The sequence below is a fragment of the Euleptes europaea genome, chromosome 19 (genome assembly GCF_029931775.1).
Source record: "Euleptes europaea isolate rEulEur1 chromosome 19, rEulEur1.hap1, whole genome shotgun sequence".
Taxonomy (NCBI): domain Eukaryota; kingdom Metazoa; phylum Chordata; class Lepidosauria; order Squamata; family Sphaerodactylidae; genus Euleptes; species Euleptes europaea.
Genome location: NC_079330.1, coordinates 1699621 through 1712745, shown reverse-complemented (window position 1 = coordinate 1712745; position 13125 = coordinate 1699621). Strand labels below are relative to the sequence as shown.

At 56.2% G+C, this 13125-nt stretch overlaps 1 protein-coding gene across 1 annotated transcript in view; it reads left to right on the top strand.

The window, feature by feature from the left end:
* The window catches only part of UBR4 (ubiquitin protein ligase E3 component n-recognin 4), a 93095-nt gene extending 80325 nt beyond the window's left edge, over positions 1–12770 (top strand). Inside the window, exons 92-106 of the mRNA XM_056865475.1 lie at positions 927–1054; positions 2070–2177; positions 2711–2830; positions 4899–5089; positions 5666–5839; positions 6341–6440; positions 6926–7144; positions 7529–7642; positions 7900–8042; positions 8610–8735; positions 9013–9207; positions 9671–9895; positions 11735–11825; positions 12094–12256; positions 12666–12770. Coding sequence (XP_056721453.1) covers positions 927–1054; positions 2070–2177; positions 2711–2830; positions 4899–5089; positions 5666–5839; positions 6341–6440; positions 6926–7144; positions 7529–7642; positions 7900–8042; positions 8610–8735; positions 9013–9207; positions 9671–9895; positions 11735–11825; positions 12094–12256; positions 12666–12730 — 2162 coding nt within the window. The 3' untranslated portion in view covers positions 12731–12770. The remainder of the gene's footprint in view (positions 1–926; positions 1055–2069; positions 2178–2710; positions 2831–4898; positions 5090–5665; positions 5840–6340; positions 6441–6925; positions 7145–7528; positions 7643–7899; positions 8043–8609; positions 8736–9012; positions 9208–9670; positions 9896–11734; positions 11826–12093; positions 12257–12665) is intronic.
* Positions 12771–13125: the final 355 nt, after the last annotated feature.

The following is a 13125-nucleotide window of genomic DNA, read 5'->3' as shown; positions in this document are numbered from 1 at the left end:
TCTGATGATCTGGCTTAGCTCACTCACAAGGCACCACTTGGCACATTGTCAGCCAGCCTCTCCCCCCTAGCTGAGTAAGATAGCCAGCAGAGCCCATGATGGGAGCTGTCTGCCCAGAGCCTTTAATGCAGGGGTCCCCCATGTGGGGCCCAGGGGCACTGTGGCGCCTGCCAAGTGCTTTTGGAAACTGGGTGGGGCCAGGTGGGGCTCCTGCCCAGTAGGACTTCTGATTGGCCGCTGGAGAAGAAGGAGAAGAGTTGGTTTTTATTTGCCGACTTCCTCTACCACTTAAGGGAGACTCAAACTGGCTTACAATCGCCTTCCTTTCCCCTCCCCACAACAGACACCCTGTGAGGTAGGTGGGGCTGAGAGAGCTCTAACAGAGCTGTGACTAGCCCAAAGTCACCCAGCTGGCTTCATGTGTAGGAGTGGGGAAACCAACCCGGTTCACCAGATTAGCCTCCGCCACTCATGTGGAGGAGTGGGGAATCGAACCCGGTTCTCCAGATTAGACTCCACTGCTCCAAACCACCGTTCTTAACCATTACGCCACACTGGAGCTCTGATTGGCTGTGCAGATTAAAATAAATGTTTCAACAGCAGCTTCATGTTGGTTGTATCATCTCCCTGACTTCTCTTTCCCAGATTATTTTAAAAATTCACTCCTCTCCTGCCCTGCGCTTGTGTGTGATTGGCTCCGCCTCCCACTGTGGCTATTTTTTGGCCACGCCCACAGGCTCAGAAAGCAAAAGCACCCACAGGCTCAGAAAGGCAGGGGACCCCCCCCCCCGGTTCAGTGGCTCCATCGGGAAGGGGACGCCTGACCTCCCGGGCCCCCCACCCCCCCAGTGGCTGACGGGCACGGTTTCTTCTCAGCTCTGTTGATGCCGTTGCCTCTCTCCTGTCAGCCTCTTTCTTTTCCACAGATGAAGAGGAGGATGAGGAAGAGGTGTACAAAATGGCGGGGGTGATGGCCCAGTGTGGGGGGCTGGGATGCATGCTGAACCGCCTGACAGGCATCCGGGATTTCAAGCAGGGCCGCCACCTCCTGACGGTGAGTCCCCCTCCCGCTCTTCTGGGTCACGGGGTCGGAGGGTGGTCCGGGCAGCGTTTGGTAGGCTCCAGGTTGCAGAACCGGCCTGCCTGTCGTCCGCCTTTCACAGAGGCTCGAACTAATAGAAGAACTGGCGGCTGGACAGGGGTCTCGCATACATTCTTCCTTAGAAAGCCCCTGGGGTCCTCGGCTACCATCGGTTGGGCTGGGCCTTTGCTTGCCGACTGGCTGCACAAAGCATAGGCTGCCTGTTTTGCACTGTCTGGCATGGCAGCTTTCTGGGTTAGTGTCAGCAAGAAAGCCCCACACCGTTTTCTCTCTTGTTTGCTTGCTTCAAAGAGAAGAAAAATGGAGGGAGTGGGGTGGAGGGCTGGCAAGATGCTGGGCAGAGATCCTGTCCCTGGAATAGCTGGTGGAAGAGGGGATTTCAGCCAGGTCTGCATGGGGAAGGGGAGAGAAAAGCTGCCCCCGTCAGCAGGTCCCTCTTCCTTCCAGCTGCTAAGTAAGAGCGCCTATGACCCAGCTCATCCTTAGCAGGCCTGACAGTGGGGCCGAGAGGGCAGAAGCTGCTTAGGGGGCAGGCTGAAGGCCAGTCCTCTCGTGGGGTGGAGGGAGGAGACTGGCATTTGATTGGCCCTCTGGTGACACCTAACTTGCCAGCTGTTCTATTAACATCAGCCAGCGTGGCGTCACTGGGAGGGTCAAGCACTAACACCAGAGAGCGACGAAGCAGGGGGTGACTTTAGAACAGTTTCTTTTAGCCTGGCCTACCTCACTGGGTTGTTGTAAGAATAAAATGAGGAGGTTGGGGGGAACAACATACACTGCTTGAGCTCCTTGCAGAAAGGGCGGGATAAAAATGTGATGCGAGGAGGGGGCCTTTTCTCTACGTACTGGCAGACTGGTTTGAAGCTTGGATGCCCTGTGCATGAACAGGAAAGGAAGCAGTACCCCTGAGAGGGTGGTGGTCTCCGCCCTGCGGCTGCGGTTAGCTCTCCCCTCTCCCCCCTCCCAGGTGCTGCTGAAGCTCTTCAGCTACTGCGTCAAGGTCAAAGTGAACCGTCAGCAGCTGGTCAAGCTGGAGATGAACACGCTCAACGTCATGCTGGGAACGCTAAACCTGGTGAGGAGGGAGCGGGGCTGCCGGGGAGGTCTCCTCACGCAGCGGAGCTCTGTCATTGCCACGCCTTGTGCCCCCAAATTGTGCCTGGACCAGCCGCCAGGAGGCTGGGGATTGCCGCAGTAGCCATTCTCTTGCCTCCAATGAGACCAGGGCCCTGCGGAGCCTTAAGGAGTTCCACAGGGCCAGCAAGAGAGAGCCGTTCCACCAGGCCTGTGGTTGAGGCCAGCTACGGCGTCTTTCCATCAGTGTTGGCCTCCCTACCCTGCCCACCCACTCCCCTTTGAATTTTTCCTATCTTATGGGGGCTTGGACTACGGCAGGACCTGCTGTGGTCGATATGTCACAAATGCGCCACCTGGAAACACGTTATTGCTTAGTTATTGATTTTATGGGGCTGTTTTTAATCCATTGTTTTAACGTTTTTTGTGTGTCTTATGGTATAATTTATATTTATGTGATCCGCCCTGAGCCCAGCTTTTGCTGGGGTGGGCGGGTTCTAAGTTTAAACAAACAAACAAATAAATTCTCTGCAGGCTTTGGTGGCCGAGCAGGAAAGCAAAGACAGCGGCGGGGCAGCCGTAGCCGAGCAGGTGCTCAGCATCATGGAGATAATCTTGGACGAGTCCAACGCAGAGCCCCTGAGCGAGGACAAGGTGGGGGCAGTGACGGCGGTGGTCCGTCTCTTTTCAGGGATGCACCCCTTTTGTCTTGGGGACCAGTTTATTGTCTAGGGAGAAGTGGGGCCCAGTTCGTCTTCATGGCTTCTGAGCAGTCCCACATGGGAACTGCGCATGCGCAGTCTAGCATGCGCAGTTTCCATGTGTGCCTGCACAGAAGACCACTCGACGAACAAGTTACAGGTAAGCGCAGCACTGTTTTTCTTCTTTCCTAGCCTGGTCTCTCCTTCCCCCACCCTCTGTACTGCTCCCCTCAATCTGTTTTAGCCATGGAGCTCCTGGGTGGCTCTTGAGTTTTGCACCTGTCTGTGCGGTTGATGCTCTATCAATAAGACATCTGTTCACGCCTCTTAGAGGCACCTGGAGCCGGCCTGGGGGGAGGGCCAAGGCAGGCTGGAGGGAAGCTCAAAAGAGGTTGGGGACCCATTGCTAGCATGAGCGTGTTGCGGTCCAGAAGGATAAGGGATGCTCCCCCTTTCCCAGGTGGATCTCCAGGATCATTAGCTGCCACCATCCTTGCTGGTGGGACCACCACCACTTGGCTGTCATCATCCCATTTCAGCTTCCAGGATTGTCCTGCTTCCCGCGTGCACATGGACTCTTGCAGGACTGAATTCTTTTCCATACTGCAAAATTTCCCTCTGCCTAGGCTAATCACGTGCCAGAGAGAAGGGTCAGCTAGGATCCTTCTCCCTGGCATGCTAGTTTTCTGGGGACATGGGATTTCCTTCTGCACAGGGGAGCATTCTTTCTCACGAGCCCCTCACCTGCAGCCAAAAGGCCTGCAGCCCTGAGTCCAGTGAGAACTCAAGTCAAAAGTAGCCTGCAGTTGTTAGTCTCTTTTCCTACGAGGCTCCAGCCTGAGTTATTACCCTGGTTGTACCAGTATCTTCTCACCCATTACCAGGCCCCCTCCTGCCCCCACCGGACTCATTAATAGCTGAGTGCTGGAGCCTGCCTTTGGGCCTGTAGCTCTGACCCTGCCAGGCATTAATGGCAGACACAGGAAGTCGGGCGTTCCCCTGCTGGAGTGCCCCCCTGGGAAGGAGCAGGGAGGGCTCTTTTCTCGATGCCAGAAGGCTGCTGCTTATTCCTCTGTGTGCGCTCAAAATAAATGGATGAAGTAATTAGTCTGGGAAAGTACCCACAGAGGAGGAGGCCTGTTACATCTCTGCATGAATCATGGCTCTGGCCTTGGCCGCTTTCCAGTCAGCCGTTGGGATGTTGGTGTGATTCTGGCCCAGGCAACCCAGTTGCACAGCAGCAAAGCAGAACACTGCTCCGCTTCTCTGCCAAGAGTGATCACTTCTGGCTTGCCTCCTTGCAGTCGGGAGGCACGCTCAGAACAGTGACTCATGCAGGGTCTGACCAACCCAGAGCTTTGCAAATGTGTTTGTGTTTTTGTTATATTTAAATTCAGGGTCAAAACAGCAGGGTGAGGAACAGGCAGTAGTAGTTGCAAAGGAAACAGCCGCGCAAGCCCTGTTCCCTCTTTGGGCCAGGAGCTCAGGAAAGTCCTGCGGCTGTGCTGGGTCTAGACCCACCGAGGCAGCTCTCTCCCTCTCTCCTGGGGGAATCGCCCCCTCCCCTTTACCCATCTTTGGAAAGTGGGACTGAATAGGCATGCAGCAGGTACAGAGATCAAGCTCTGAGCATTCAAAATACAAGAAAGTTTAATCAACAATTAAAAGAGTACACATGGTCTGTACAAGCATTGGGCTGAACAAGGATACCAAGAAACAGAGAAAACAGGCAGTCCTCTAAACCCGGAGTACAGACCACAGAAGGCTTACTGTTGGATGTCTGAATGAGAAGCCCAAAGAATAAGGGAGGCTTTTGTGCTGGGTGGCAGGGTATGGAAGAAGGGAGGTTCCTGGAGAGGTTTGGTGGGGAGGGGCGCATAATAGTTTGCTGGAGAGAACAGGGTGGAGGGGAAGAGACAGAGCAGAGAAGGAGGGTAGCTCAGGATGGAGGGAGATGCCGAAGGTGGAGGCCTCGTCTGAATGCACCCGGGGGCTTCTCTCTCTCTGTCTCTCCTCCGCAGGGCAACCTCCTCCTGACAGGCGACAAGGACCAGCTGGTCATGCTGCTGGACCAGATCAACAGCACCTTTGTCCGCTCCAACCCCAGCGTCCTCCAGGGCCTCCTGCGCATCATCCCCTACCTGTCCTTTGGAGAAACAGAGAAGATGCAGATCCTGGTGGACCGCTTTAAGCCCTACTGCAACTTTGACAAGTAGGTGACAGCCTGGAAGGCTGACCAAGTGCGCCAGCTGGGATTTTACGCCAGCAAAGGGCACCTCTTAATAAACCCCCACTGGGAGGGTTTGTGTGTAAGGGAGATTGGGGAGGGGGAGGATACACACAAGACATGTCTCTCAGCACCCAGGTTCTGTGTGTCCGAAATTCAGGGCTGAACTTGCCTTCTGGAGAATTTGGACACTTGGTGAGAGCTGGGCTGTGTATGTGGGCTCTCCAGGGTCTCAGGCAGAGGAGGTCTTTCACATCACCTACTTGCCTAGTCCCTTTTAACTGGAGATGCCGGGGATTGAACCTGGGACCGTCTGCATGCCAAGCTGATGCTCTACCACTGAGCCATGGCCCCATATGAAATAATTATCTGCAATGATGCAGCTTCTGTGACTTCTTTAGCAAACAGACTGTGAGTTGCCTTGAAGCACAAATAATGGGTGGGGGGAATGGGTGAGATTCAAGGTAAAAGCCATCTTTTGGTATTTCTGTTGAGTTAAAGCCCCACGGTGAGTGAGTGAGCGAGCGAGTGGTGAGTGGGCCGGCCTCCCTTCTTCCTCAGGTATGACGAGGAGCACAGTGGGGACGACAAGGTCTTCCTGGACTGCTTCTGCAAAATCGCTGCTGGCATCAAGAACAACAGCAACGGGCACCTGCTGAAAGACCTCATCCTCCAGAGGGGGATCACGCAGAGCGCCCTGGACTACATGAAGAAGCACATCCCCAGCGCCAAGAAGTGAGGGGGGCCCTTGTGTTGCCCTGGGAGGGGGGCGTTAAGGGAGATTGACCTTTGGGACTGGGTCGTGGGCAAACGGGAGACCCTGGGCCCTTGGAGGCAAAAGGGGGGGGGGAGGAGTCCAGCCTTTGGAACCTCCGGTGTTGAGAGTCCTGGACGCCTATGCCCACAAGGTCCCACAGGTGCCTGCATGCCGGGTTCGCCTGAGCTTAGCGGCAGGGAGCATCTTTCGCAGGCGGGGGAGAAGCTCTTCTCCGTCACTGTCCCCGCCAGCTCCAGCTGGAGGCTCTCGGGTGCTGGTAAAGGCCTTTAGCGGTTGCTTCCTGCTGAAGCGAGGGAGCGTCTCTCCCCGCCCCCGCCCCCACTTTTTGAGTCTAGCCTTTTCTCCAAGAGAAGTGTTCCATTGGGGGGTGCTGCTGCCGGTCAGAAGACTCGCTGCATGAATTCGGGGGGGGGGGGCTGCCTTTTTGTTGCTGTAACCTCTCCGTCTTTCCTGCGCAGTTTGGACGCCGACGTCTGGAAGAAGTTCTTGTCTCGGCCGGCCCTGCCTTTCATCCTGAGGCTCCTACGGGGCCTGGCCACGCAGCACCCGGCCACACAGGTGAAGGGGGGGTGTCTTTTCCTTCCACCCCTTCTTACTTTCGGATACTGCCTGTGCGGTGCCTTCACAGCAGACCAGTCTGATCAGAACCCCTCCCCAGCACCAGCCCGTCATGCGCTCAGCTGCCTTCTGAGCCTGAGCCGGGGCAAAGGGCTGTCCCCACCCGGCCCCTACCCAGGGGGGGCTCTTGTAGGGGCTGCCACTGGTGCACTTCAGTTGCTCACACTCGCGAATGAGCACGAGCAGCTGAGTTGCATTGGAGGGGGGTCAGGCTCTGCCGAGGACTGTTGCCGGTCAGATTGGGGCGGGAGGGTTTAAAGAGCCCTTTGCTCTGGCCAGTTAGAGGGCGGAGCCTCTGGTAAGTGGCCAGGGGGTTGAAAGGCTGCTTTTTTCGGGCAGGGAGGGTGTCGCTCGCTCATTCTCCCTCTCCTGCTCGGTGGAAGCCTTTCCATGCCGGATCCGTGAGCGTGGGCTTTCCCCCACAGGTGCTGATCGGGACAGACTCCATCACGAACCTGCACAAACTGGAGCAGGTGTCCAGCGACGAAGGGATCGGGACGTTGGCCGAGAACTTGCTGGAGGCACTGCGGGAGCACCCGGAAGTGAACAAGAAGATCGACGCTGCCCGGAGGGAGACTCGGGCGGAGAAGAAGCGCATGGCCATGGCGATGCGGCAAAAGGCCCTTGGCACGCTGGGCATGACGGTGAGGGCAGCCGGGGGCGGGCTGGGGGTGGAGCGGGGCGGCCCTTGCAAAGGAAGGGCATGGGGGATTCAGGCAACTGTCAGGGCAGGAGCACTTTCCTCCTGCTAGACGTTTCCAGAGGTTCTGCAGCAGATGTTCTCCCCTCCCCCTTCTCATCTCCTCCCCACTGGCTATGTGGAGAGGCTGTGGCCCAGAAGGTCCCCGGTTCAATCCCCGGCATCTCCTGTTAAAGGGACTAGGCAGGTAGGTGATGTGAAAGACCTCTCTGCCTGAGACCCTGGAGAGCCACTGCTGGTCTGAGTAGACAGTACTGTCTTCGAAGGACCAAGGGGGCCTGATTCAGTACAAGGCAGCTTCATGTGTTCATGTATGTGGTTTTTTCAGACCAACGAGAAAGGCCAAGTGGTGACGAAGACAGCGCTCCTGAAGCAGATGGAGGAGCTGATCGAAGAGCCCGGCTTGACCTGCTGCATCTGCCGGGAGGGCTACAAGTTCCAGGTAGGCATCGGGGGGGGGGGGGGAGAGAGATGTTTCTGGCCAGCCCTGGCAGCACTTCCACCCAACAGGAAAACAGGGTGCTGTCTTTAGGTGACGGGGGGGGGGGGGGGCTCTTTCAAGGCCAGGAGCTGCAAATGAGCAGCAGCTGTTGCTGCCCTCCCTTTTTCACACCCCGGATGGGTGGAAGAGCAGACCCAGCAGCTGGAGCAGGAAGGCCCAGCCGGCCCTGGAGCATGGCCTCTCTGTTCTCATTGCAGCCCACCAAGGTCCTGGGCATTTACACCTTCACCAAGCGGGTGGCCTTGGAGGAGTTTGAAAACAAGCCTCGGAAGCAGCAGGGCTACAGCACCGTCTCCCACTTCAACATTGTCCACTACGACTGCCACCTGGCCGCCGTGAGGTGAGGTCGGGCACGCCCACAGGCTTTGTGGGTGGGGCTCCTGGCACGCCGCCTTCGTAGGTTGGCAGACCCTGGGCGTGGTGGCGCGGTGTACCCAGTCTTATGCAGCAGAGAGTCCTTTTCTCCCATTTGTTATCTGTTACGGCTTTGTTAACAACCAAAGGACTGTGCTTGGCATTGGTATAGTGCTTTCAGTGTGTGAAGCATACCATAGCTTGTGATCCTGATAAAGTTCTTGTGGGGTAGGTCAGCATTATGACCCCCTGTTGAAAATTGGTGTGTGTGGGCTGGGGGAGAGAGAGAGTGGGACCTCATGAGGGTGAGGGAGAGGCACGCTTTGATCCAACCCCCCAACCCCCCAAGTCCCATCTTATTCAGTCCAGGGACACAGGAATGGGTACCAGCTGGCCAGCCTGATCAGCTTGAGTGGAAGGCCACCAGACCACCTTTTCCACCTGTGTCCTCCGTGGGGACCCACTGGAGCAAGCCAGACCTGCAGGCCTCCTCCAGGGCCGTGGGCAAATGTCAGTTTTCATGAGGGGGCCTGACTGTCCTTTCTCAATGTAGGTTGGCACGTGGGCGTGAGGAATGGGAAAGCGCCGCCCTGCAGAACGCCAACACCAAATGCAATGGGCTTCTACCAGTGTGGGGCCCCCACGTTCCGGAATCGGCTTTTGCTACCTGCTTAGCCAGGTGGGTGAGGGTGTTGCCCTTTGGCACCCTCAAGGCGCTTTTCTGGGGCAGGGGCGGCATGCTCCCCCAGGTCTCCCAGGTACAGTGGGGGGAGGTGGCAGTCTGGAAGTGGGCCTTGTGCCTGAGATCCTGCTGCCCTGCCATTAGACGGTCTCACCCGTTTCTGAACCTTCCCGAGGCCAGCTTTTCCGTGCGTTCCTGGCAGTGGGGATCCGTGCCCTGGATCAGGCGTCTGATCTGCGTTCTCACCCGGGGGCTCTCCCCCCCCCCCCCGCAGGCACAACACGTACCTGCAGGAGTGCACCGGCCAGCGGGAGCCGACCTACCAGCTCAACGTCCACGACACCAAGCTGCTCTTCCTGCGGTTCGCCATGGAGCAGTCGTTCAGCGTGGACACGGGCGGCGGGGGACGGGAGAGCAACGTCCACCTCATCCCCTACATCATTCACACGGTGCTTTACGTCCTCAACACGTCAGTACCCTGGGCTTTCTCTCAGCTGCCTTTCTCGGGGCTTGCGGGGATGGCTCATAGAGTTGGAAGGGAACACCAGGGTCATCTAGTCCAACCCCCTGCACAATGCAGGAAATTCACAACTACCTCCCCCACACATACACCCCAGTGACCCCTACTCCATGCCCAGAAGATGGCCAAGCCAAGATGCCCTCCCTCTCATTATCTGCCCAAGGTCGTAGAATCAGCATTGCTGACAGATGGCCATCTAGCCTCTGCTTAAAAACCTCCAGGGAAGGAGTGCTCACCACCTTCCGAGGAAGCCTGTTGTTCCATTGAGGAACCGCTCTGACTGTTAGAAAATTCTTCCTAATGTCTAGACAGAAATTCGTTTAGTCTCAGCCCAAGTGTCAGTCATAAGCGTTGTTGCTGTATGTGTGCACGGTGGAAAAGATGCCATTGGATCGTGTGAACTGCCTTCCAGGACGCGGGCCACCTCCCGTGAAGAAAAGAACCTGCAGAGCTTCCTGGAGCAGCCGAAGGAGAAGTGGGTGGAGAGTGCCTTCGAGGTGGACGGGCCACATTACTACACAGTGCTGGCACTGCATATCCTGCCCCCGGAGAAGTGGAAAGCCATGTGCATCGACATCCTCAGGAGGCTGCTGGTGGTCTCCCAGGCCCGGGTGGTGTCGCCAGGGGGGGCGAGCAGGTGAGCCCAGCACCTGCCTCCCTTTTGTCGCCATAGGGTTACGCTCCTGCCCTGGGGGCCAGGTGGGGAGTCGGCCTGAGAGCCGAGCTGCCGCTGCATTAGATTTTCCCTTTGTTAGTATCAATCAATCAATAATTTATTTGCAGTCATAGATCATCAAATAAAGCAAATTTGCATCGTTAAATAGTATGGGATTAAAACAAACACAAAATGGATTTCTATTAAAATGGTTAAAAATGGCAGGATTATCAAGATGCATAACTAATTAATATTCCAACAAATCCTAAATGTGGGTAAAATTAGAATGCTTGATAATATCCTAAAATTAAAGTGGTTAAAACTAGGGTGGGGGGAATAAAATAAGCATGCGTTTAATCTGTAGGGTCAAACAGTATTCAGGCCTTTGTTAGTAGCAGAGGGGATTGTCGCTAGGGAGGAGAAGAGGCTGAACGTCAGGGAGAGAACCGCATGCGGCAGGGTCTCAGTAGGCCGAGGGGTGCTGGTCTTTGGGACTCACCGTGCATGAGCCAGAAACCTTCTTTGCCTCAGAGCAACCTCAGAGCTTTTGGCTCAGGCCGGTCGCAGAGCCTTCCTGAGGCTCAGAAGGGACCTGGGGGTGATCCCGGCCGCCTGGCCCTAACCCGTTCCCTCGCACAGAAGTTGCTGGTCGCAGTGGCCCAGGCTGCCTCTCCCCCACCCTGCTTCAGCCACCAATTGCTGTGACCCTGTTCTGGGCCTGGATTCCGCCGTGGCTGCCTGACACCCCAACCTCGCTGAGCCAAAATGGCTGCAGGCTTCACATTTTCTCTCTTCCCTTCCTCCCCGCCCCAAATTATTTGATTGCCACTTCTGGATTAGCTGAGTGGAGAAGGAAGGGGGGGGGGCTCCCATAGCGTTGGAGGCCACCTCTGCTGGCCTGAGTCAGCAGGCAGCAGCGGCTGTGTGGTGGGAGGCCTTCCTCTCGAGCTCTCGATAACCTCACTGGAGTGGTCTGGTCACCTTCAGAGGGGCTGCAGACTGTGCTATCGATCGCTTTGTGGCTTTCTGCCATTCCTCGGGGGAATGACTCTGCCTTTGAGGCTCGCTTGCTCCTAAATTCTGGGGAAAGTGGGTTTGCTTCCCAAGGCAGCCGTGTCCTACCGGGACTGCCTGCAGGTCTTGAACTGTGAAGGGCTCGGCATCCTGATAGAAGTGGCGAGAGTTTTGAGGCAGAGCTCTGCCCGTATTGATTTATTTATTTCGCATATACCCCACTTTTCTTCCCGGTGGGGAACCAAAGTGGCTCACAGCCTTCTTGCCTTCATTTTATCCTTGCAACAACCCTGAGAGTTTGGTTAGGCTGAGAGACAGTTACTGGCCCGAGGTCACCACGTGGGGTTCAACCCCATGTCTCCCAGATCCTAGTCCAACACCACACTGGTTCTCAGGGAGGTTAGAGGAGGAGGAGGAGAAAACTCTGGACTCCCATTAATCTGATCAGTGGGGCCACAGCAGCGGTTGTTACTTGCCTTGAGGTCTAGAAGCATGCGAGGTTTTTTAAAATCGTGACCAGAGAAATGAGAGGCTGCAGGTGTTCCAAACCTTGCCAGAGCTGGTGTTGCACAACATCCTTGCAGTTGTGCCTGCAGTCAGTTCTCAACCCTTTTGCTGTGAGAAAGCCGGGCCTATCCCAACCGCAGCATGCGCTCCTGCCCTCTTGCATATGCATTTATTTCCCCACATGTTTTATTGATGGGCTTCTCGCCTTCATCACAGCCAGGTTATTCATCAGCAGGACTGTAGGCAGCAGCCAGAAGCCATTTATTCCGGTGCTTGAACTCCTTTTCCTCTTCCTTCCAGGCTAACGGATAAAGCAGTGAAGGACTACGCCGCCTATCGCTCAGGCCTCCTCTTCTGGGCCCTCGTGGATCTGATTTACAACATGTTCAAAGTAAGGAGCTTGCCCCTGGAGCCCCCCATGCACACATGCACCGGGGCGCATGAAAGTGTCCACAAAGGGGAGCGTAGCTATGAAACCAGACAGTAGTCATGTGAACGGGAAAATCCCCTCTCAGGTCCTGCTCTCTGTTTGGCTCTTGCAGAAGGACAGATTCCTGGCTCTTGGGTTTTTTTATATTAAGTTTCCCAGACGCTGGCGAGTGAGTTCAATACCCTCTCCGAGGGAGCTCGAGTGTGACCCTTCTTTCTCCTTCCCTCAGAAGGTGCCTACGAGTAACACAGAGGGGGGCTGGTCCTGCTCCCTGGCCGAGTACATCCGTCACAACGACATGCCCATCCACGAGGCGGCAGACAAGGCCCTCAAGACCTTCCAGGAGGAGTTCATGCCCGTGGAGACCTTTTCGGAATTTCTGGACGTAGCTGGTTAGTGCTGATGCCCGCTGAAGCATGCGCCTTGGCTCACTGACTTGATGCATCTGGGAGGAGTGGTGGGAGGAGCTCCAGCCTCTGCTTTGCAAGCAGAAGGTTCTCTTCAGCCCCCACCTAAAAGGCTGTCAAGTCGCAGCAGTGCTGGGACTGGGCTAGAGGGATGCTTTGTTCTCTGTTGCAAGGCCCGGAGAGTTTGCCCAGCACCACCTCTGGTAGGGAATGGGGGCAGGTGGCCGTGGGCCAAAGGGCCTTTGGGTTGCCCAGAATTCTCCTCTTGTACTTTGGGCTGGAGGCTAAAGCACAGAACGAGAGCGCTAAGGCAAGCCAGGTGGGGAGGGAAGAAGAGGTGTCCTGCTTCCAGCCACTGGGCATTCTGGGCTGACTTTACCCCTTGTGGTTCCAGGGCTGTTGTCTGAAATCAGCGACCCCGACAGCTTCCTCAAGGACCTCCTCAACTCCATCCCCTGAGCCTCCTCCCCGGAGCAGCACCCCGAAGAGACCAGATGTGCTGCCCATCCTGCCGTTCCTTTGTACTTCCGCCTCCCCCGTTGCAAGAGCGTTGTAGTTGACCTCCGACACCTTCCCCCCTCCTTTTTTAAACAAAAATTTGCTCCCTTCAGTCTTGTTCTTGGAGTGACATTGAATTTTGGCTTGTTTTTCTCCCCGGGGCCCTCCTCGCTTCTCAGCATGTTCTGCCTGCCGTTCCCTGCAGGAAATGCGCCAGGACGTGCCGAATACAAGCCAGGCCCCGTCCGTGTTCCGGCTTCTGTGTGCGTGTGACTGTTGGACCAGTCAATAAATAAGTTAAATACAAGCAGTTGGAAATGAGTTTGGCCAGTGGGTCAGCCCACCGAGGGGGGAAG